General features: G+C 47.0%; 1 protein-coding gene and 1 pseudogene across 1 annotated transcript in view; both read left to right on the top strand.

Moving 5' to 3' along the window:
* LOC118880101 (SV2 related protein) overlaps nucleotides 1–25194 on the top strand; it is an 84246-nt gene that overhangs the window by 42804 nt on the left and 16248 nt on the right. The window contains 6 exon segments of the mRNA XM_036823482.1: nucleotides 6754–6804; nucleotides 10150–10295; nucleotides 12155–12186; nucleotides 12189–12256; nucleotides 12258–12282; nucleotides 15349–15422. Coding sequence (XP_036679377.1) covers nucleotides 6754–6804; nucleotides 10150–10295; nucleotides 12155–12186; nucleotides 12189–12256; nucleotides 12258–12282; nucleotides 15349–15422 — 396 coding nt within the window.
* LOC118880100 lies at nucleotides 16602–21535 on the top strand (annotated as a pseudogene).

Genomic DNA, 25194 nt, shown 5'->3' on the forward strand with positions numbered 1-25194 from the left:
TGAGGCTCAGAGATCCTGAGGGATTTGCTTAAGGTCAGATGGTTTTTAAGTGGAATGTAGAGTTACCTTTTGCTTTGTAACAAACCACCCCAACACTTATGGCTTAAAATGATAACAATTTATTTAACTCATGATACTGCAGTTTGGCCATTTGCTTTTTCTGGTCTCTTCAGGGCTTTTACTCTTATGTCTTTTGTCTGCTGGTGAGTTGGATGGGGACTGGCTAGGCTAGTATGGCCACAGCTGACTCACCTCTGCTCCACAAGCCTCTCACCTGCCTTCCCCTTTGGTAACCATAAGTTTCTTTTCTATGTCTCTGAGTCTGTTTTTGTTTCATATATAAGTTCATTTGCACCTTTTTTTTAGATGCCACATATAAGCGATATCATATGATATTTGTCTTTCTCTGTCTGACTCATTTCACTTAGTATGGTAATCTCTAGGTCCATCCATGCTGCTGTAAATGGCATTGTTTCATTCTTTTTTATGACTGAGTAATATTCTGTTGTATAAATATACCACATCTTCTTTATCCATTCCTCTGTTGGTGGACATTTAGGTTGCTTCCATGTCTTGGCTACTGTAAATAGTGCTACAATGAACATTGGAGTGTATGTATCTTTTTGGATTATGGTTTTCTCTGGGTATATGCCCAGGAGTGTGATTGCAGGATCATAGGGTACCTCTATTTTTAGTTTTTTAAGGAACCTCCATACTGTTCTCCATAGTGGCTGTACCAATTTACATTCCCACAAGAAGGAAGAGACTTTAATCCAAGCAAAAGAGTTAAATGTAACTTTATCATTACAAACAATACACTTTTGTTTTAGAAAATGCAAATAGGCACCAAAAAAAAATAATCACCTCTAATTGCACATACTGCCTCACAAAAAATATACAAGACACAGGTTGGCACCAGGGCAGATGGTTTATTATTTCCAGTAGAGAGTGCTGTGTATTTCAGCAGAAATGCCACTTACCTTTGAGATGGAAGCCTGCCCTACCTGGCATCCTACGAGTGAGTGTTTTAGCCGCTCTTAAAGATGAATACCCCAGGTAGCTGCCCACCTGTTCTGCCTTGAGACCTGTCTCAGAAGTTGCTTCAGATTGGTGTCTAGAATGAGCTTGCTCACAGATCTGTCCTTGGCGCTGCTCTTTCCCCCAAAGACCAAGCAGAAATGCCAGACGGAGATCACAGGTCATTTCCTTCCCAGGCATGTGATCCAAATGGCAAATCTCTAACTGCCAAGTGCTGTAAATGCGATTATTTGCAGTGGGGATTTATTTGCGCCCGTATCAGCTGCTTCTTGGCATTGCTAATTTCATTGCTTATTCTTCAACTTTTCAATGTGATTGTAATAATCCCCATACTTTGGATGAAGCTCAAGCTACTCTTTCTCATCATGAACTGCTGTAAATAATGGCCAAATGTGGGGCACAACAGTTACAGGAAAAGATGTTCCTTGTGGCATAGGTTGCAAAAACAAGAAATTGAAAACGATGTAAGTATTAATTAATAGGGTCACGGCTGTTAAAAAATAATCTGGTAGCTCTACATAGATTACTATGGAAAGATTTCCAGACTGTCTTATCAGGAGCAGATCCTGACACAGAAATTCAAAAGCAAGGAGTTTCCTCTGGGAGACACTGCAACACATTCTCCAAATTGTCCCGTTCGAGGGACGAGGCAACTGTCATTTGTTAAGAGCTGCTCCTGGGAAGTTTAAATTCCTTGGCACTTCTGGTCTGCCACATGGGTTGGCAAAGCAAGCTTTAATGACCAGAGAAAGCACTCAGGGAAGAGGTGCAAGTGCTGGCAATTGGAAGTTGGACTGGCATAGCCAGAAGTGGTAAGAATCGGGGCATTTGTATGGGTGGAGCACCGGCAGTATGCTGCATGTGTGAGAAGAAGGGAAGGAAGGAAGGGAGGGAGGGAGGGAAGGAAGGAGGGGAAGGAAGGAAGGGAGGGAGGGAGGGAGGAAGGGAGGGAGGGAGGGGAAGGGAAGGGAAAAAAAGAGAAAGATACTATGTTGCTTAAATTTATTATTACTGTTATTATTATATAATTAATTCTAGCATATATTCCCCATACTGTACATTTCATCCCTGTGACTCATTTATTTTGCAGCTCGAGTTTGTGCCTCTTCACGTCCTTCACCTAATTCTCTCCTCGCCTCCCCTCCCCACGGCCCCAGGAACCACCTCTCTATTCTCTGTACTGTATCTGTGACTCTGTTTCTGTCTTGTTATGTTTGTTCATTTGTTTTGGTTTTTAGATTCCACATGTGAGTGAAATCATACAGCATTTGTCTTTCTCTGTCTGACTTATTTCTCTTAGCATAATACCCTCTAGGTTCATCCATGTTGTCGCAAATGGCAAGATTTCATTCTTTTTTGTGGAGAAAATTACAAAAATGGAAATTTAAAGGTTAGAAAGAATCCTAAAGTGTTGGACTGGTATTGAAAGTATCAGTATGAACTCATTGTTTTCTATTGTATATATATATATATTGATATAAATGCCACATCTTCTTTATCCATTTATCTGTTGATGGACACTTAGGTTGCTTCCACATCTTGGCTACTGTAAATAATGCTGCAATGAACATAGGGGTGTATGTGTCTTTTCGAATTAGTGTTTTCATTTTCTTCAGATTAATACCCAGGAGTGGAATTGCTGGCATGTGGTAGTTCTATTTTTAATTTTTTGAGGCACCTCCATACTGTTTTCCATAGTGGCTGCACCAATTTACATTCCCACCAACAGTGCACGAGGGTTCTCTTTTCCCTACATCCTTGCCAATGCTTGTTATTTGTTGTCTTTTTGATGATAGCCATTCTGACAGGTGTGAGGTGATAGCTCATTGCGGTTTTGATTTGCATTTCCCTGATGATTTGTGATGTTGAACGTCTTTTCATGCACCTGTTGCCATCCGTTATGTCTTCTTTGGAAAAATGTCTATTCAGTTTTAAATTTATATATTCATTTACATAGAAAAGGGGCTGGAAGGTTGCAAAGCAAACTGCTATTAGTCATGGCTTTGGGGAAGGGGAATGGAAACGGGTGAGGAGGAAGAGGAAGATTCATCATACACTCTGTATTCTTGCATACTGCTAAATTATTTACAATGAGAATGCGTTCATATACTAATTCTGTGCCTAAAAAAGAAAAAAAGACTACATGTTGTAAGTTCATTATAAAAACAAATCTTTGACATCTAAGGACAGGATTAGCTTTGCCCTTAGAATATGCTACTGCACATTTTTTTCATGGTTAGTAATTTGATTTTAATTTGGTGGGGAAAATGTAAACATGCTTCTTATTTTATTATCAGTATTGATGTTCTTAAAATAATATAAGCACACCATTTGGAGAATAGAATAAAATTTCAAAGTCATTCACGGTAATCACTGTAATCTTTTACAACCACTGCAATTGGTCTCCATTCTCAGAGCTGAGTGAATGAAATTCCTCATGGTTTTTGTTGAGAGAGGCACTTGTAGGACTATAAATTGGAACAACTCTTTTAGGAACCACTTTGGTGATATATATCAAAAGCCTTAAAATGTGTACCCTTTGACTCAAATTCTTTTACAGGAATCTACCCTAAGGAATCCACATTCAAACAAAGATTTAAGACGAAAGATGCTTATTGAAGTATTGTTTATAATTGTGAAACCACCCAAATAGGGAAGCGAGTGATGGGCTGCATAATATAGACAGACCTAGGTTAAAATTTTGACTCTTCTACCTACCAACTTACTAGCTACGTGATCCTGGTCAAATAACAACTTATCTGACACAGATATAAAGAGGAAAATAGGGATTAAAGATACACACACACAATGGGAATTATAATTACCTACCCCATTGACTTGCAGCATTTATTGAGTGAGATAATTCATGTACAATATCTAGAAGAATGTTTGGGCACATAGTAGATCCTCAATAAAAGGTAGCTATTATTAAGGAAAATATGGTTCATGAATATGATAGAATATATGTGTATAAGAGGATTTAAAATGGCATGGAAATACTATTTATAAAGTCAATAAAAATAGGGTTCAAAATTCTTGAATATGATCTCAGATAGGGGTTCAAACAGAGAGACAGAAAGAGATGAAGAAAAGAGAGAGAGAAAGAGAGAGACAGAACGCCAAAACAGAGAGAGAGGATTTACTAAAACGCACTGCGAAGTAAGACTAAATGACATTGACTTTTTCTCCATGCTTTCTCTACATAGAGTATATCTGAACTACTAAAGCCCTAGCTATCCCTCTGAGGCTCCTGAGAATTCTCCCTTCTCTGGACAGAGGCATCTTTTATCATAACCCCAAGAAAGACTTTTACCAGTGATAGAACTATTTCTAAATCTTAATGGTATTGCTGAGGCCAACATTTAAAAAGATAGATGCTTTGCAGGGAAAGGTGTCATGGGTTGGGTTTCATAGAAGCAGATGGACTGAGGCAGAGATTTTTTGTACAGGTAATTTATTCAGGGAATGCTCTACGGAGGAGCCTGTATAAGAGGGAAAGAGGCAAGAAAGCTGAAGGGAAGAAATTAAGCAAGGATATGGTTTCAGGTGACATCTAGACTCAGCTTGATCCCATAGGGAGCTCTGGAGTATTCATTGTCTCATAGGGTCTGTCCCACCTTGAGGCAGGGAATGAGCCTTTTGTACCCAACACTAGTCTTCAGCCTGCCCTGGAGAGAAAGGGCATAACTCCCAGATATCTCTGGGGTGAGGCAACTCCAATTACTCAAAAGCAAGCCTAAGAGAGGGTTGCAGGTAGGAGCTGTTAGAAGCAGCATCTGGTAGGTGGGCCCCATGATCTAGTAAAGAGATCCCAGGAGATCTAGATGCACCATCTGCCTCAAAAGGGTTAATGGAAATAAGCCTCCCTCTACCCCTCCTCCCTTATGAGGAGCCAAGAGTGTAAGTAACATGAGGTCATCTAGCAGCTCGGTTGTCTGGCTTAGGTGGGAGATGAGGGGAAAGAGAAGGGCTTATCTTCCTAGCACAGTGGAAGGGAGCATGGGGAGTAGTTTAGAAGTTTCCTTTTTTTCCCAGCGTGCCCATTAGCTGAGCAAGTGAAAGGGAGGGGAGGAGGATGTGGAGGTAGATGGAGGAGGCAGCCAATATGGTTGAGACATTGGTTACATTGAGTAAACAAGTGAATTGATTGAGCAGATGAGAAATATTTTGAGGATAATGAGACAGGGAATTCTCAATGTTGGAAAAGAAAATTACAAAAATGGAAATTTAAAGGTTAGAAAGAATCCTAAAGTGTTGGACTGGTATTGAAAGTATCAGTATGAACTCATTGTTTTTAAAAATACATATACACAGATAGATATAGAAATAGATATAGATGTATGGTGTGCATGTGGGAAGAGAGAGAGTGTGAGAAATAGAGACACCCAGAGAAAGGATGGATGAATAGATAATAGATAGATAGACAGATAGATAGATAGATGGTAGATCTCTTAGCTGTGTCCACTGGGAGGGCCTAGAAGCAATGGAAACCCCCATAGCATGAGCACACTGAGCACTCAGATCTTGGTTTCTAAACACCATCCTCTGCCAAAAGGAACCAGGACTTCTAGAAAAATGACTGACCCATGGTTGGGGCAAAGAAAGTACTAGATGAGCCTGGACATCTTTTTGTACAAGAAAGTAAGAAAGAGCTCAAGGAATGATGGAGACATGTCAAAAAGACATAGGAATCAGCTTGAAAGGGCTTCCACTGACCAGATCTGGGACAGTCTGAGCATCAAAATAATAAAGGCAGTAATGGATTACAACCCATTGAATAAAACAGGAATCCACAAGTCCATATTGATGAAATGAATGGATAGGTGGGTAGGTAGATAGATAGATGGATGGATAGATGGATGAGGCAGGAGAAAAGAAAGCTCTTCCTTACAGTAGAATGTCAACCAATAAATGTAGAAGGAGTTATGGAAATAATAAATACAACATCATCATAGTGGTGGTTGATTCAGGCAGAAATAGTCAAAAGATGGAATGCTAAAGCTGGTGAGTAGAGGTTCTATGGGGAGCAGGATATTGACATAATCTCTGAATGTTCCCCCATAAAGTACTTCTTAATCACAAATGGAAAATTGATAACTTTAGGATGGAAATATCTATCAGAAAACTTGACTTGGTCATGAAAGTTAATGTCACCAATGATGGGACTACTTGATGTCATGTCCCCAGTGTGAGGCACTGGGAAGAGTTCAGCATCATTTCTGTGAGGTTCTTGCCAAGAAGACATGGGCTGAGTCTAGTCACAAGGAGACATCAGATGGACCCGGGATGAGCGGCATCCTGCCATATGAAAGGCCTCTACTCCAAGACTATTCAGGACTTGAGTGATAGGGAAAATCTAAGGAATGGTTCTAGATTGAAGTTGCCCATCATCCCACCACTCTTTTTTCACCTACATTTACTGGGTTTGGGGGAATGCTCAATGAGAGTAGGTACTAAATTTGAGAATCATATGGGGTGGCGGGGGGGAAGTTGGTTAAAAATGCTGATGCCAGGACCCCACCCCTGAGAGTCTGTTTCTGAAGGTCTGGTATGGACCCTGGGGATCTGCATATTTAGCCATCATCCCCAGAAATCCTGATCTAAGTGGTCCACAGACCACCCTTGGAGGAAAGTTGGCCGAGAAATCCAGAAAACCATAGCAATCTTCCCACTCAGTCCCGACCTTAACGCCCTCTCTGTCTTTTGCATTCCCAGGGTGACGCTCTATGCTGAGTTGTTCCTTCCCATGAAAGCCAGAGCTAAGTGTATTTGCTGATTGAGGTAAGGAGGATGGTCTGGGATTCTGGATATTACTCAGTCTCTGAGCAGGAGATTCCCAGGTGTCTTGAAGCCATAGGAGAAGGAAAAGGAGTTTAAGAAAAATATAACGATCCATTATGCAAGGATTTAATGGATCATTTATGTTGATTTCAACATGGTTGTTTGCAATATAGATAAATTCTTCCATTGACAAGAAATTCAATCTACCATCCCTGAAAAAAATGGTAGCCGGCAGGTAGTATGTCCTTCCTGAACTAGAAATGACTTTTATCTGAAAGTTGGTGCTGAACATTGTAGCTTGAGTGGACCAAACTCCTGCCCCTGCACTAGATTGACTCGTGTCTTGTGTGAGATCGCCATTCATGGCCACATCTGTGGCGAGTAGGCTGCCTTAAAACTCTCTTGGACCATCCAGTCCCTCTCAAGCCCTCCCTCTGCCAGGGTCCTGTGACCCATTTTCCAACCATGATCTGGAAGATCTCAGGGCAAATACATAGCTGCCCAACAGCCCTCCTCCATGCAGTGGCAGTATTATTTGTCCCTGCTGGACACTGAGGTCCACAGTCACAACTGTCCCTAATCACCATGATTACATGACAGTATTGATCACACTGACCCCACAGCCCAACTTAACCATCCTGACTGTGTCTACCCCTGACCAATCAGGGTGGTAGTCAGCTGGTCCACACTGGTGTGGATGAACCAGTTTAAATATTGAAGTGCATCTGCCAGCTGATCCTGAACCCTGACTGGCCCTCATTGCCTGACACCCTGTCCTTTCTAAGGACTCCCTAGAACTCCCCATGATGCAGCAACTAAAGTCTGGTGAGGGTTGGGGGAGGTGTGTGACCAGGGTTCATTCTGATTGGCCAATACTGTATGGTGTCCACTCTGATTGGTCAGTGCTATAAATTGTTAGCCATTTTGACTGTCCCTCTGGTTGTCAGCAATTGAAATGGACTGTGGTTACTTTAAGCAAAAGGGGATTTAGGAAGGCTCCTGGGGGCTCCCAGATGGAGAAGATGAAGGACGATGTTTTGGAATGGACAATAGTTGTAGACTCAGGGTTGCAGCAGGAAACAACATACTCACATTAGGATAATTTGAAGAGGGTTTCTTTTCTTTTTTTTTTTTAATTTAATTTAATTTTTTATACACCATGTTCTTATTAGTTATCTATTTTATACATGTTGGTGTATAATATGTCAATCCCAATCTCCCCATTCATCCCCCCACCACCACCCCCGCTTTCCCCCCTTGGTGTCCATACGTTTGTTCTCTATATCTCTGTCTCTGTTTCTGCCTTGCAAACTGGTTCATCTGTAGCATTTTTCTAGATTTCACATGTATGCGTTAATATATGATAATTGTTTTTCTCTTTCTGAGTTACTTCACTCTGTATGACAGTGTCTAGGTCCATCCTCATTTCTACAAATGACCCAATTTTGTTCCTCTTTATGGCTGAGTAATATTCCATTGTATATATGTGACACATCTTCTTTATCCATTCGTCTGTCGATGGGCATTTAGGTTGCTTCCATGACCTGGCTATTGTCAATAGTGCTGCAATGAACATTGGGGTGCATGTGTCTTTTTGAATTATGGTTTTCTCTGGGTATATCCCAGGAGTGGGATTGCTGGGTCATATGGTAATTCTATGTTTAGTTTTTTAAGGAACCTCCATGCTGTTCTCCATTGTGGCTGTATCAGTTTCCATTCCCACCAACAGTCAAGAGGGTTCCCTTTTCTCCACACCCTCTCCAGCATTTGTTGTTTGTACATTTTCTGATGATGCCCATTCTAACCAGTGTGAAGTGATACCTCATTGTAGTTTTGATTTGCATTTCTCTAATAATTAGTGATGTTGAGCAGCTTTTCATGTGCCTCTTGGCCATCTGTATGTCTTCTTTGGAGAAATGTCTGTTTAGGTCTTCTGCCCATTTTTTGATTGGGTTGGTTGTTTTTTTAATATTGAGCTGTATGAGCTGTTTATATATTTTGGAGATTAATCCTTTGTCCATTGATTTGTTTGCAAATATTTTCTCCCATTCTGAGGGTTGTCTTTTCGTCTTGTTTATAGTTTCCTTTGCGGTTTATAGTTTGCTTTTGCTTTGAAGCAAAAGCTTTTAAGTTTCATGAGGTTCCATTTGTTTATTTTTGTTTTTATTTCCATTATTCTAGGAGGTGGGTCAAAAAAGATCTTGCTGTGATTTATGTCAAAGAGTGTTCTTCCTATATTTTCCTCTAAGAGTTTTATAGTGTCCAGTCTTACATTTAGGTGTTTAATCCATTTTGAGTTTATTTTTGTGTATGGTGTTAGGGACTGTTCTAATTTCATTCTTTTACATGTAGCTGTCCAGTTTTCCCAGCACCACTTATTGAAGAGACTGTCTTTTCTCCATTGTACATCCTTGCCTCCTTTGTCATAGATTAGTTAACCATAGGTGTGTGGCTTTATCTCAGGGTTTCTATCCTGTTCCATTGATCTATATTTCTGTTTTGTGCCACTACCATATTGTCTTGATGACTGTAGCTTTGTAGTATAGTCTGAAGTCAGGGGTCTGATTCCTCCAGCTCATATTTTCCCTCAAGATTGCTTTGGCTGAAGAGGGTTTCATAAGGGACTATTATAAGGTCCCTGAAGGGGCAAAGGGAGAGAGTAATTAGCAGCCCAGAGAGAGAGTGAGAGAGAAAGAGAGAGTTGTATGGCAGAGGCTCTTGGAAAGGAGCTGTGACCTTCAGCCAAGGGATGCAGCCAGCCCATGACCACCCTGCAGAGAAGAAGCCAGAGGAATACGCACCCAATCCCTCTTTCCTCCCCATCTCCTGTGGGGCTCCCCATTGGCTGCACCCAATGTGAAGCCAGAGGACAGGGGGACTGTGGATGCAGTCCATACAAAGAGCAAGGTGGAAAAGGATGGAATGTGATTCAGAGAAGCAGACAGAAGATATTCAGCCCCACAGGGGAGAGACAATTCTGATAAAGGATACCGGGGCACTGCTGGGCAAGGGAGATGGATGTGAGTAGACAAAAACCAATGTGTCCACTACTCTACTGGCCTCACACAGTATTGATCATATTGATCTCCTTAACCAGAGCTGCCACATTGCACACTCCAGTGGGCACCATGCAAATATACAGTGTGGATGGTACCCTCAGGAGATAGACAACATGGAGGCCCTGGCCCAACCATATGAGCCACAGGAAAAGTGATGGCCATTCTGACTTTCCTGACCCCCAAGGACCCCCTTACCCACACGGATAACGTTGTCTACAATGATCCTGAAATCGCTCACTGTGTTGACCAATGCTGCCCCATTACTGACCCCCATTCTCCCATGCCAGGTGTTCTGGGCCATCGGGACAGTGTTCGAGGTTGTCCTGGCTGTGTTTGTGATGCCCAGCCTGGGCTGGCGTTGGCTGCTCATCCTCTCGGCTGTCCCACTCCTCCTCTTTGCTGTTCTGTGTTTTGTAGGTATCCTTTAAGACATCTCAGCCTTTGTTACTTGGTCTCCTGCCGTTCATTATATTTTGGTGGGGAGGGTGTGGAGGAGGGCACCAAAGCCACTTTTAAGATTATTTCTTTTAATCAGGAAATGAGACGAAGGAACAGGGCCTGGGGTGGGCCCAGTATGGGGTGTTGGGTTTCCTCCAGGCAGACACTGCTGGGATATTCTTGAGGGAGATATCAAGGGGATGGGGGATACCTTGCTCCCTCTCCCCGCACTACAAGAGCTACACTTAAGGTGAGTGTATTTGGAATAGTTGGGATTCTTAAGTTGCAAGTGACAAAACCCAGTTCAAACTGGCTTGAGTGAAAGAGACATATGATAGAATATTAAATATCTGGCTTCAGGCATGGCTGGGTCCAAGGGCTCAAATGAGCCCTCCGTCTCATCTCTGCATAAACTACCCCCCCACACACAGCGAGATCAGACCACACGTTTATCATTTCATGTGAAGACCACATCCATGAAATGCTTTACAGCCAGTGGGCCCCAAAATAAGCCTGTAGGGAGGTAGGTCTCATCTATGATAAATAACATAATAATTACTGGTAATGACAATAGGTATTAATAATTACTTAGCATAACAGTGTAGCAGGCCCTATGCCAGGCTCTTTATATGCATTATCATATTTATTCCTCCCAATAACCACAGGAGGTAGGACTATGATGAACCCCTATATTAGTTAGGATGATACCAGCTGCTGTAACAAATAAAGCCTACACATTCAGTAACTTAGCACAATAGGAGTTTATTTCTCACTCACAGAACAGTCCAGAATGGGTGCTTCTATTTGACAAGTGTGATTCTGGACCCAGGGTTCCTTCCAGCTTGTAGCTCTGCCACTGTCTAGGGCTTTGGAATCTTCTACATGTAGACTGAAGAAGGGCAGGTAGAGATGTATACTTAAATAACTTGGCCAGGAATATTCTGCTCTCGTGCCATTGGTGAAAGCTTGTCACATGGCCATGCCTAGATGCAAGAGGTGCTGGGAAATGTAGTTTCTGGCTGGGCAGCCATATCCAAGGACAACTCTATACTATGGAAAGGGAAGCATGAATTTTAATGGATGCTAGCAATCTCTGCTATTTTCTCATTTTACTGATGAGGAAACTGAGGCCCAGAAAGGTTGATTGACTTGTCAAAAGACACACAGCAAATAAACAGTAGAACTCATTTGAACCAAATCTTCTGACTCCAAGTCTCATACTCTCTCATTTCACAGATTGCTGTTGCTTTGTTTTATGGAGAGATCTCTATCTAGTCACTTGGGTTTGGGACTCTAGTAGGCCTAAAGGTCTTTCTGATTTCTTTCTGTCTCTTAGACTGAGTTTGCAAGACGATTCTAAACACAGGTGAGGTGTAGTTTCTTGAGAGATAGGGATAATGATGATGATGGTGAGAGTGGTGGACTTTTTTTCTTTTTTGGTGGCAGTCTTAATTTAATTCAGCTGTCACCTGCAACTAAGCAGCACCAAATTACAGTAATAGCAACGGCAACAGGAACAGATATATTAACCCATTCCGGGCACTTGTGCTAAGGCACTTTGTCTGATTATCCATTAATCCTCTCAACAACCCTAAGAGGGGAGGTTCTATTATTATCCCCATTTTATAGATGAGGAAATGGAGGCACAGAGGAGGTCAAGTTATTGCTCAAGGTCACAGAGCCATTATAATCAATGGCAGTGCCAGGATTTGAAGCCAGGCTTCTGGCCCCAGAGCCTCCGGCCTTAGGGACTCCACACACAATGAGAGTGTATGGCTGTGACCCGAGCATTCTGTTCTGCCCTAACTAGGCCACATCTCGGTCTCCTGTCCTCATAGTGGCGCCAGAGAGTGCAAGGTATGATGTGCTGGTTCCGGAAACCAGGAAAAGGCCATCGCCACCTTAAAGAGGATAGCCACAGAAACGGAGCCCCCATGCCCTCGGGGAACTCATCATCTCCAGACAGGTTCAGTGCCTGGCGGACTGACTGTGCATGTTGCTGCACGTGCTGGGAGCATGTGCATGTGAGTGGGTGAGGGGTGCAGTGGGCAGGATCTGCAAAGAGGAATTTGGCAACCTCAGTCTGTGTATTTTCACTGCCAAGTCCTAAAAGTACCACCTGGAGAAGTGATTAGAGAAATGCAATATAATGTCCCATAATGGGTCCCGTAACTACTCCTGCTTCAGTTTCATCTTTCAACACCCATGAAGTCTGCTTAGCAAATGTGATTGATCGGCAAAGGCTTGACAATAAAATCACATTAGAAAGTGCCACGATAGACTTAGATCCAAGACCAAACCGCCCCTGTGTAGACATCCTTAATGGATGGTGCACCGCTCCCCAGGCAACACCATCAGGGAATCCACCACACTACAAATTGATGAGCACTTACTGCAGGTGCAAGTGGGGAGAAGGGAGCCAGATTAAAGGCTGCAGTCCCTGCCCTCAAGAATCAGCCACGTGGCTTAGAGAAACATCACAAATACCCTTAAGCAAACAACAGACCCTACGAGGAAATTATCATTATTATTATTTATAAGTTTATTATTATTATTTACTTTTGGCTGCGTTGGGTCCTTTGTTGCTGCAGCGGCTTTCTGTAGTTGTGGCGAGCGGAGGCTACTCTTCGTTGTGGTGCGCGGGCTTCTCATTGCGGTGGCTTCTCTTGCTGCGGAGCACAGGCTCTAGGTCTGCAGGCTTCCGTAGTTGTGGCACGCGGGCTCAGTAGTTGTGGCGCACGGGCTTAGTTGCTCCGCGGCATGTGGGATCTTCCCAGACCAGGGAACTTGAACCCATGTCTCCTGCATTGGCAGGCGGATTCTTAACCACTGCGCCACCAGGGAAGCCCTATTTTTTAAAAAATAATATCATTTTTCTGATTGTTTCTATATTAGGCAAAAAGAACTGAATGGAATTTCACCAGATTGAGAGGAAGTGCTAGGCAGGGTCTGACAACATAGAAACCAGGAGACATACCCCAAATCTGCTTTGGGAAGCACAGGGTTGGGGTAGGGGGGCATCCCAGAGAGTCTGGGGTGCAGGAGGCTCATTTAGTTGCCTTTGGGGAGGGACTGCATTCTCCCCTGTCCCTCCTGTGGGAAGATGCTCCGGATGGAGAAAGCATACAGTGATTTCAAATGTGTGTTGCAAAGTGACAGTGGCAAGCCTGGATGCTCCAGTCGTGGGCTTCTCTTTGGAAAGGAGCTGCTGCCGCAGGGGCCTCTCTGTGTTCCAGGGTACCCAGCAGCGGGGCCTGTTTTTGTTGTTGTTGTTGTTGTTGCTTTATGGAGGTCACTGGGGCAGGTGCATAGCTGATGCAGCCAGGAGCAGCCAGGCCCAGAGAGAGAGTTTCTCTCAGGTCCAGGAAGGCTCCAAGAAGGTGGTGAACCCCCATCACCAAAAAGAGAAGAGAAGGATTTTCCAGAAAGCAGACCACTCTCCAAAAGCCAATTTTCTTGCCATGTATCAGTTTACCAAAAACGTGTTTTAAGGATTATTCTTTTTGAATATATTTAGTAAATAGGAATAGATTTTTCCTATGTATATGCTAATACATATATCAATACATAGGAATATATTTTTCCTGTGTTTATATTAACACATATAATATATCCCGCAATACTATATTAATGAATTCATTAGTATATTAATGAATGAATCTATTCTAAAGTATAGTCAATAAATACAAACATGCTCAAATATATTCAATAAGCATATTAATGAGTAGTCTTTTTATTCAAGAATATATTACAAAATATTTTTGTTCACAAGACAATATTCATGGGTAGATTAAACCACCTATAACCCATAATCTTTTAAATTATTATTTATTTATTTATTTTTGGCTGTGTTGGGTCTTCGTTTCTGTGCGAGGGGCTTTCTCCAGTTGTGGCGAGTGGGGGCCACTCTTCATCGCGGTGCGTGGGCCTCTCACTATCGCGGCCCCTCCCGTTGCGGAGCACAGGCTCCAGACGCGCAGGCTCAGTAGTTGTGGCTCACGGGCCCAGTTGCTCCGCGGCATGTGGGATCTTCCCAGACCATGGGCTCGAACCCGTGTCCCCTGCATTAGCAGGCAGATTCTCAACCACTGCGCCACCAGGGAAGCCCCATAATCTTTTTAAAAAAACTTTTAGCATGTTTAAATAAGTGAGCACTCTCAAACTGCTAAGAATAATATGTTCATTAAATAATCTAAGAAGATAATCCCAGTCATAGAACATATTTTTAAATTATTTTTCTTGTTGATGCTTTTTAAAAAATTTTTATTGGAGTATAATGGATTTACAATGTTGTGTTAGTTTCAGGTGTACAGCAAACTGAATCAGTTATACATATACATATATACACTATTTTTTAGATTCTTTTCCCATATAGGCCATTACAGAGTATTGAGTAGTTCCCTGTGCTATATAGTAGGTCCTTATTAGTTATCTATTTTATATATAGTAGTGTGTATGTGTCAATCCCAATCTCCCGATTTATCCCTCCCCCCCCCCGAATATATGTTTTAAAATAGAACATTGTAAAGCAAAGATTTGATAAATTAATAAATTATATAAAATTGGCAAGTGAGTCATTTAGCTAATTGGTCTTTTGGCAAGTTGGCTTTTGGTGAACTGATTTTCAGCACATAAATTTTTGTCACCTTGACCTAGAGCTGGCTTTGGGTGGGGAGGGTGTGAAATGGCGGGCGGCATCTTGGACTGGTTGTTTGCTCCCTGGTCCATGGGATCGCCCGAGAGGCCTCAGATGGGCCAAGCCTCAGGGGCCTGCTTCCCGGCTCCAGGATTCCAGGTTGGGGTGGGGTGTGGAATGTCTCCACCTCTGGACATTGCTGAGTCCTGGCTGGAGGCCTCCCTGGGCTGGGGGGCTGAGTGCCGTGGATCTGAGTCCCGGGTTCCCGGAACGTGAGTGTCCAGCCCACCAGAAACCCCCCTCCCAGCCTCAGGTATCCACTGGTCTCAGGCTACCAACCGGTGCCCAGACATCCGCGGGGGAAGAGAGTAAATGGTATTCTTTGTCTTGAAACAGGAAGACCGAGGCAAAATGAGGGACCTCTTCACACCCCATTTTAGATGGACAACCTTGCTGCTGTGGTTTATATGGTAAGAGCTGTTTGTTGATTCTCGGGTCCCCCTCCTCCGCGCCCTGTTTTGGGTTTTAACTTGGAGGACAGAGAACTCTTCCATCTTGAGCAACATTTGCAAAACTGAGCATCACTTTCCTGACTTGTGTGTTATCCTGTTATTATTATTTTCTTAGCCTTTTAAAATTATTTTCTATACTATTATTTTCTTAGCCTTTTAAAAATTTGACTCACTTTTTACTCAGATAAATGTCTTTTAAAAGGAAACTTTGTGTATCTGCTTTAAGGAAAAACTTTAATTGCAGGCCGTAGACAGAAGTTGCTTTAATTAATTAATTAATTCTTACGGAAGTATAGTTGATTTACAATGTTGTGTTAATTTCTGCTGTACAGGAAAGTGACTCAGTTATACATATATATACATTCTTTTTCGTATTCTTTTCCATTATGGTTTATCCCAGGACATTGAATATAGTTCCCTGTATTACACAGTAGGACCTGGTTGTCCATCCATTCTATATGATATAATTTGCATCTACTAACCCCAAACTCGCAGTCCATCCCTCCCCCAGAAGTCGCTTTTAAAGATAAAAAAGTGGCCCTCCGTAGCTTCGGGTTCCGTGTTCATGGATTCAACCAAACCACAGATGGAAAAAAAAAAATTCCAGGAAGTTCTAAAAAGCAAAACTTGAATTTGCTGTGCACCAGCAACTATTCACATAGCACTTACACTGTATTAGGTATTATAAGTAATCTAGAGATGATCTGAAGTATATGGGAGGATTGTGTAGGTTATATGCAAATACTATGCCATTTTATATGAGGGACTTGAGCATCCAAGGATTTTGGTATCCACAGGGGGTGCTGGAACCCATCCCCCACGGATACCGAGAAGTGACCATACAGTAAAAAGTAGCTAGATTGCGACTTCCCTGGGGGCGCAGTGGTTAAGAATCTGCCTGCCAGTGCAGGGGACACGGGTTCGATCCCTGGTCCCGGAAGATCCCACATGCTGCGGAGCAACTAAGCCCGTGAGCCACAACTACTGAGCCCGCGTGCCACAACTACTGAATCCCGCACGCCTAGAGCCTGTGCTCCGCAACAAGAGAAGCCACCGGAATGAGAAGCCAGCGCACCGCAAGGAAGAGTAGCCCACGCTCCCCGTAACTAGAGAAAGCCCACGCGCAGCAACGAAGACCCAACGCAGCCAAAAAAAAAAAAAAGTAGCTAGACTGATGGTTTGCCAGGGGAGAACCACTGGTATTTAAGAGCCAGACAGAGGGCCCTCGGGACGGCGGCAGCGGACGCGGCCTGAGGGAGCGGCCGGCTGCCGCCTCGCCCGCCGCGGGGTCCATGGCCTCACCAGCCATGTCCGGTGCGGTGCGGACCCTCCGCCGTCGCCTGCTGCCGCCCGAGGCCAGCGCCGCCCGCGATGCGGAGCGCAAAGCAGGGCAGCGCAGGCGCAGCCGGGACAGCTACGCGGAGCTGGACCGCGAGCTGCGCGCCGTGCGGCGCCTCGTCAGGATCCTGCCGCTGGGCCCTGCGAGAGCGGCAGGTCCGCCTTCCTCAAGCAGAGGCGCATCATCCGCGGCCGCGAGTTCGACCAGAGCGCGCTTCTCGAGTTCCGCGACACCATCTTCAACAACATCCTCAAGGGCTCAAGGGTTCTGGTTGATGCACGAGACAGGCTTGGTGTTCCTTGGCAGTATTCTGAAAATGAGAAGCAGGGGATGTTCCTCATGGCCTCTGAGAACAAAGCAGGGCTGCCCGTGGAGTCTGCCGCCTTTCAGCTGTATGTACCTGCTCTGACCGCGCTCTGGAGGGATTCTGGCATCAGGGAAGCTTTCAGCCGGAGGAGGGAGTTTCAGCTGGGTGAATCAGTGAAGTACTTCCTGGATAACTTGGACCGGATTGGCCAGCTGAATTACTTTCCCAAGCAAGCAGGACATCCTGCTGGCGAGGAAGGCCACCAAGGGCATCGTGGATCATGACTTTGTCATTTAAAAAATACCTTTCAAGATGGTGGATGTGGGCGGCCAGCGGTCTCAGCACCAGAAGTGGTTCCAGTGCTTTGATGGGATCACCTTGATCCTGTTCATGGTCCCGTCCAGTGAGTACGACCAGGTCCTCACGGAGGACAGGCGCACCAGCCGCCTGGCGGAGTCCATGAACATCTTTGAGACCATCGTTAACAACAAGCTCTTCTTCGTCTCCATCATCCTGTTCCTCAACAAGATGGACCTCCTGGTGGAGAAAGTGAAGACCATCAGCTTCAAGAAGCACTTCCCAGGGCTTCCCTGGTGGCGCGGTGGTTAAGAATCCGCCTGCCAATGCAGGGGACACGGGTTCGAGCCCTGGTCCGGGAAGATCCCACATGCGGTGGAGCAACTAAGCCCGTGCGCCCCAACTACTGAGCCTGCGCTCTAGAGCCCGCGAGCCACAACTGCTGAGCCCGCGTGCTACAACTACTGAAGCCCCCACGCCTAGAGCCCATGCTCTGCAACAAGAGAAGCCACCGGGATGATGAAGCCCGTGCACTGCAACAAAGAGCAGCCCCCGCTCGCCGCAACTAGAGAAAGCCCGCGCACAGCAACCGAAGACGCAATGCAGCCAAAATTAAATAAATAAATTTATTTAAAAAAAAAAAAAGAAGAAGAAGAAGCACTTCCCAGACTTCAAGGGCGACCCCCACAGGCTGGAGGACGTCCAGTGCTACCTGGTCCAGTATTTCAACCGGAAGAGATGGAATCGCAGCAATCCACCTCACCACTGCCACAGACACGGAGAACATCCGCTTCGCGTTTCACGCTGTGAAGGACACCATCCTGCAAGAGAACCTGAAAGAATATTATGTTGCAATGAAAGAGGATGCCCCTCACTCTTGTGGTCCTTGAGCAGCCTGGCCGGCCACAGGCCAGATCTCCCCGGTGTCCCGGAGCGGGTTTCCCGAATCCGTGCCCTCAACACCTGGCTCAGGGATGCTGTGGAACCACCACGCCGCCGCGCTCTAGGCCAAAGGACGTGACACTTTGATGTTAGCTACTGAATCCTGGGGACTAGTGAAACTACTGAAAACCCCAGCGATCGCTTTGGTATTAATGTGTAATGCCTAATAATACAGCTTTCTTTCTTTTTACAGAAACTATTCCTTCTCTGACACAATGTAATTGAGGACTGTGTGTGTGTGCACGCATGCTCTGTCTTTAATGACAGAAACACAAAACCCAACGTCTTTGCAGATGGCTTTTCTCTCTAACTCGCGAGTGCTTGGTGAGGAGCGTTGCCTGGTGGAGGTTTGTAGGAGGTGAAAGGAGGTGAATTGCGGGCTGTCCCCGCCACCTCCCCAGGGGAGCGCGTTGCCTTTTAAGTCTCTTGTGCCAGTGGGTCCCGGCTGTTAGATGAGAGGGTGGGAGTGAGAGCTGGCGGTGTGGACTTGACTTAATGTCCCCACAACCTGCGCTTTCTTCCCGCCCTGTCAGATCACCCCATGACACGACAGGACGCGGGGTGGAAGGTGTGCACACGGACGCTGCCGTGAACGGCCCCCTCCCCCCTGCACAGGGCAGTGCCTGCTGCCTCTGTGCCCACCCTCCCCGCCCCTCGCCCGCCCCTCGGCAAAGACTTAAACCAACTGGCCTTGCAGAGGCGTTGTCTCCGAGAGACACCTGCAGTCGGCTGCGGGGAGCCTTTCCTTCTTTGGAGGAAGCGGAGAGCTCCTTTCCGCTCAGCGGCTTTCGAGAGCTGGCGGCATTGCCAGCAGAGCCTTCATTAACGCCGCCGGGCTCCGCGCTGCCTTCCGGTGGCCGGCCGAGAATCGAGGTTCTCATCAAGGTCTCTCGCTTCTACTAACAGACACAAGTTGCAGGAAAACTGTCGGATGTGATCTCCTCTGAGTGAAACTGCAGAGGCTGTGAATGTTGACGCGAGCTGGTCAATCTTGCACTCAGTTAACTTGTCCGGTTACTCTGTCCAGGTGTCTTTCACTGTGTAAAAAATACATTGCATTCCAAACTGGTCCCCGCTGTGTATGACTCTACTCAAAAGTGTCTGGCGTGTTGAGGATTCTGCCTAGCATTTAAAAGAGAAAAAAGCTTCCTCTGTCAGTGGCACCAGAATGTTCCTGTGGTTTAGTAACCGTCCCTGGGCCCCATCCCCAGGCCACACTGTTCCCGGTCCTGTGTCCCTGGTGAGTGGCTTGCTCGCCTTCACCCAGCACATAAACAGGGATCTTGTGGCAGATGCTGACCCAGAAGGAAAGGGAGGAAAAAAACTGCTTCTGAGTCAGCCTTGTTATCACAGGGTTTTAATGAGGAGACAACATGAAATCCTGTCTCTCTGGGCGCTCAAAGCTTCCTGTGGATGTTTGCTGGGGGTTCGGCTCTTTCTTTTGGCTGGAGAAAAGTTGCTGTTTTTGTACTGCTTTCTATGGCTCTTCATAAACTGAAAGGATGTGCCCCGGGGTCGGGGCCGATGACCGAGGTTTAAAGGAAAAAGAACATTCTCAATGGGCTGTGTCAGGGCGGCCCGAGACCCCGCTGTCACTGCTCAGAGGACCCTGTCCTGGGGCAAGAGCGCTCCTCGCCCGCCGGGTTCCAGGTCTCACACGTGTGTCGGGACCCACGCACTTTCTCACCAGCCTGGAAGCACTCCCCGTGGCCCTGGCGGAGGAGGCGGCGGCCCTCGCGGTCGGCATAGCGGGTAGAGGTGCCCGTCTGAAAGGCTTGCTGGCAAGTTGGGGTCAGTATGGTCAGCAAGCGCTGTTTGTCCTTTAAACCTTCTGACGCGGTTGCTGGTTTGCTTTCAGAGGCGGAAGCGAGTTGGTATAGACAGGGAAGCCGAGCGGACTGGGAAGCAGTGGGGGACGGCCCTAGGCGGGGGCTCCTGCCTGGCCAAGAACTGACCCGCTCTCCCCCTCTGCGGCCGGGCTCCCCTGTCTTCACGGCGAGCTCAGTGGACGACTTAGTCCTGCAAGGCTCCCGGCCCTCAATTCTGTGATTGGTCGGCATCCGAGAAGAAGATCGCTCTTTGCAAGGTCAACTGAAACCATTTACAGCCTTTCTACACATAGATTATAGTCACTTTTCTCTCCAAAACCTTAGGCTTTTCTATTTTATTTTATTTTAATTTCACTGTTACCCTTGATTATTGTCTTTTTTTTATTGAGATGTTGGAGAAGCAGGAGACAGTTGTGCCTCATCTATTATTACAAAAATGTAACAATAAACTTCCTCAAACTAAGATATTTTCCTCACATAAGGACACATGTCCGTTTTTTACTGAAATATTTTTTTAACCCTTCAGCTTGTAGAGAAATTGTTTCAAAGATATTGCGTTGTAGCTTTGTAATTTATAGAGATCTCTAGACTCCTTATTCTTGCAATTTTTTTACTTCTTTGATAAAAATGAGTCCGTTTATTTCAACTCCAAGTTCAGGAAATAATCTTGAAACAAGATTACTAGTTATGACTGACTAACTTGGGCATCCTGGGAACAGACATTAACTTGGTATTGTGAGTAAAGGCACCGTTAGGATGAGAGCAGTCGGAGTGAATTGCTCGCCGCTTACACTTTGCACAGCATTTTAGCATTGGCAGTAGGGGCTGGTTTGATGATCTGACCACCTTCAGTTTCTGGATGTTTATTAAGATAAATCCTTAGTTTTCCTTTGCTTAATAGAAAATATCAACTCAGCATTCGAAGCCAAGCCAACATTAATTTTTCAGTCCCCAAAATTCAGAGCTGTTGGGTAACTCAAACCCTAATGTTCCTTGAAGGTTCATTACTTGTCGATCACAGTTTTTATTTCCACATGGGACACAGGAGCGCTGTCACCAACACTGTGCTGAGTGGATGCCTCTGGAACACGACTTCAGGACAAGGAACAGCGGCAAACACACGTAAAGACACACCTGCTGCCCTGAGACCTGGGAGCCCGAGGAGAGGACCTGGTGATGGACGTGGACATGTCCAGAGACCGGAGGCTGGAGGAAGCCCAAGGGAAGGGAAGGGTGGGAACTCTTTCTCTGCAACCCCGTGGGGTGACTGTCCCCATCACAAAACGAAGAAACCACTGACGCAAAGTGTGAACCATTCCCAGTCGACAGAGCTCATGGAGCTCAGGATTCTCATGTAGAGAAGGCACATATGTATTGTCCAGTGGCCAGTGCCCAGGTAGGCATTGTGTGCGTCCACGTGTGGGCCCCTAAACTGCCCACAGTGGGGAAGGCAGAAGCGCACCTTCACCCCAGAGAAACGTGCACTCGTCATTATCCACGTGGCTGAGGGCCAAGCTCTTTGGGTTCCAGTTTCCCCATTTGTAAAAGTTGGACTAGATCATGATGCTCAGCTCTGGCGCTGCAGTCTGATCACCTGAGGGGCTTTGCAAAGCTCCGGGCTGAGCCACTCAGAGACCGTGCAGTACAGGCATCACATGGACGCACTCTTGGTTTCCTGCGTGGTTGCTATGCAGCCAGGGTCAGGAGCCATGAAGCAGAGGACCGTGGAGGACCCCCTCCAGGCTGCTGGAATTGTGGTCTGCAACGTAATGGCCCCCGAATCCTCCCCTCACTGTGACCTGCAACCTGCCTCAGGAAGAAAGTGATGCTGGGTTTTCTGTTGTGGTTTAAGTGAAGAGCAGAAGTTCCCACTAAGCTTTCGACTGTGTGTCGGGTGGTCCTTTCGGGCCTTTTGACCTCACCTTCTCCATAAGGCACATCAGATGCGCTCAGCAACCTCATTCTTCAGTGATGCCTGGAAATTTAGGGAGCTCTGTTTGAAGAAGAAGACAAGCCCTTTTAAAGTCTGCCTGGCAGCCCTAGGCAGAGGTGGGCCTTGCGTGTGGGATTCCTGCATTTCACGGACTCGGCGTTCTGGGTGCAGACCCTGGTGCCAAGGTTGGTGCTGGGCCTGCAGCTGGGAGGGCTGAGAGCTCAGCCCCCCTGAGCAGGGGCTGCTTTTACTGACTGCATTTGTGCAGCACCTCCTGGGCCCTGAAGAAGGTGATGGCGGATCCCCAGAGGAAAGAGCTGCTTGGTTAAGGCGGCTCAGAGGCCGGCACTTGCTGTGTTAACGGCCCTTAACGGCAGGTGGCACGTGGTACGCGCTGAGTTCAGGGAAGTGGTGAGACTCGCTGTGGGTGGAGTGGAGCCCGTGGGGTGTGGAAGGGCCACTCCGCCTCCTCGGTCCCACTGTCGGTGTCTGTTTCCTACCTTCTGCTGGAGGAGGACTTCAGGTCACGCAAGGCCCGGCTGCTCGTATGGGCCCTTGCTCTCCTGCCAGGTCTCGCCCTCCAGAACCCGCTAGAACTTAGAGTCTGGGTGTCCACTGGTGCTCAGGATGGCATATCGAAATAGGTGGTTTTGGTTTCCACACCACGTCGGCATCTCTTCAGGTGAAAACTTACTTGAAAGCACAACCAGTTGCTACCTGCCTGAAGCACCCCCAGTGCCTGCCTCTCGCTGGATGACACGGGATGCTTCACACCCAGAGCGGCTCCTCGGTGTGGACCGCACACCTGCAGGGGTTCTGCTGACCCTGACGGTGGTCGCGAGCCCCTAGGAGAGTGGAGCGCTGCTCAGCGTGGGAACATCCTACGCGAGGCTCCCGCCCCAGGTTACAACGGGAAGGAGCGGGATGGTGCCAGGCCCGAGTGAGTTCTCAGACCTCCTGGCAGGATGGACGTTCCTGGGAGTTGGCGTCTGAGTATAGCAAGGGGTAGGAAATGGGGTGGAACTCAGACATAGACCATGAGATTCCTGCCCCAAAACACAGTCCTGGTAGGCAGCAGGGCCCTCCCCGGAAGCCTGTAATTAGGGTGTAGAGTAGCTGAGAACAGGAGGGAACTGCTCTTGTATCCCATCCTGACCTCTGGTGACTCCCTCCTCCTCCTCAAATCCAGCAATGACCTTGGCACGTCACTGTGAGGTTCTTATTACAGGGCCCCGAAGACTTTGCATCTGTTGCCGTAAACGCGGCCCTCTGGCTCGCTTCACAGAGAAGCGCACACCTGGCTCCCCCTGGAAATTGGGTTCTCCGCTTCTGATCTGGTTATGAAGGTAGTGTTTTTATTCTGGTGGTTTTCTTTTGTGTGTGTGTGTGTGTAACACAAACCACAGTGAAACACTAGAGCAGCTACTGGGTGTTTCTGGACCAGCCCGAGTTTCCTCCTGGGCGGGCGAGCGGCCGGCACTCTGCACCCCCAGCAGAGTGTAGACAGGGCTGAGCCTCATGGGCTCACAGTCGTCCTGGTCTGTCTGTTCCAGGCTTGTCACTCAGGCGCCTTTTTATTAACACTGAATTCACTTTATTTTGTGCTTTCAGAAGCTGATTAATTCCCCCAAATAAACATAACCCCAGCTATTCACAGTCAAGGTGGAGGTCTCCCGCGGGACCGAATTTCCCGGCAGGTCGCAGAGCCAGACCGCTCTGGTGACCGGGGAGGCGTGGACCGCGCATCCCACCTGGTGAGGCTGACCCAGAGTCCGGCCGAGGGAAGTCCAATGTAGGGGCAGCTGAGGGCATGACCCTTGTGAGTCGTGGGAAACAGGCCCTCAGCTCTGGGTTCTGGTGCTTCCTGGTGCTGGTCCAGGGGCTCAGCTTTTCAGCCAACTTCAGAATTTCTCCAGTCGGGAAGGAACTGAGAATGGGGTTCCAGGAGGCCCCGTTTTGTGATGCGCAGCGCCCACCCTGAGTGGTGACAGGCCCGGTGTGCCGCCGTGGCAGCCTGGGCGCTCTAAGGCATCTCACGGAGCCGCCACGTGTCCGTGCAGGTGAACCCTCTGCCCTGGGGCCTCACCCGCTCCGTTCAGTGCCCGGGCCCCCAGGGAAGCCTCCCGCAGCCTCGGGGTGACGCTGGAGGTCTCCCCACCACCGCCTGTCAAGCTGCCCTCAAAAAAGCTCGGTGCCCACGGTGGGCAGAGAGCACTGTCACCTAGGAGACTCTGGAACTCAGATCACAAACGTGGAACCAGCCTTGATCTGACAGTCAGGCTAACAAAGCTGGTTCTCCATGGCTTCCCTCCTCACCCAAGCTTTCTGGTTGAGCCCGGGCACCTTTTCCAGGTTCACCTGCAAACAGGTGGCCGGAGCTCTCGCTGCGGAGTCTGTGGAAGCGGGGGGTGAGGCCCGCCCCAGGAGTGCTCACGGGCAGCCTGTGAAACTTTCTCCCCATCATCTTAACTGTTAGATTCTCTAACAAGCCTGTTTATCGAGAAATTTAAAATAGATCTCTATTGAGTCTGCCCATCTCTAGGATCTTAAAGCATTACCTTTTGACCTGTTATACAAATGGCAAAACATTCCAAGGTGTCTTTTCCTTCACTCCATTCGAAGCAGCTAAAATTGGCAGGCATGTTATTCTCTGTTGACACCACTGCAGCCAGGAAGTTCAGTGCTGTGTGCTCGGCCCCCTCCTCTCTGCCACGTCCTCAGCTGTGCTGTGCTGTGGCCCCTGTAGCGCGTGGGGGACCCCGCAGAGGGAGCAGGGCCGCAGGGGCGATCAGAGGCGGCGGCGGCTGCAGAAACGGAGCTCTGAGCTCTTCCGGGGTCTCTACACTCAGAAAGGAAATTCAAGGGCAACAGCCAAGTGCCAGGTCACTGGCGCCGCCCCTGGGGTGTCGCTGCAGCTCCACACCCGCCCCCATAATGGCACCGACAGTGGGGAACAGGCCTCGGTTTACGGATGCTGTGTTCCAGGTTAAGAGATACATGATGCAGTGTAAAAAGTGTATTGTATAGCTACGGGGGTTAGTTTAAACGTATTTTGTATATACGACTTTTATAAATCTGTTAAA

This window comes from Balaenoptera musculus, chromosome 14, assembly GCF_009873245.2.
Source record: "Balaenoptera musculus isolate JJ_BM4_2016_0621 chromosome 14, mBalMus1.pri.v3, whole genome shotgun sequence".
NCBI lineage: Eukaryota > Metazoa > Chordata > Mammalia > Artiodactyla > Balaenopteridae > Balaenoptera > Balaenoptera musculus.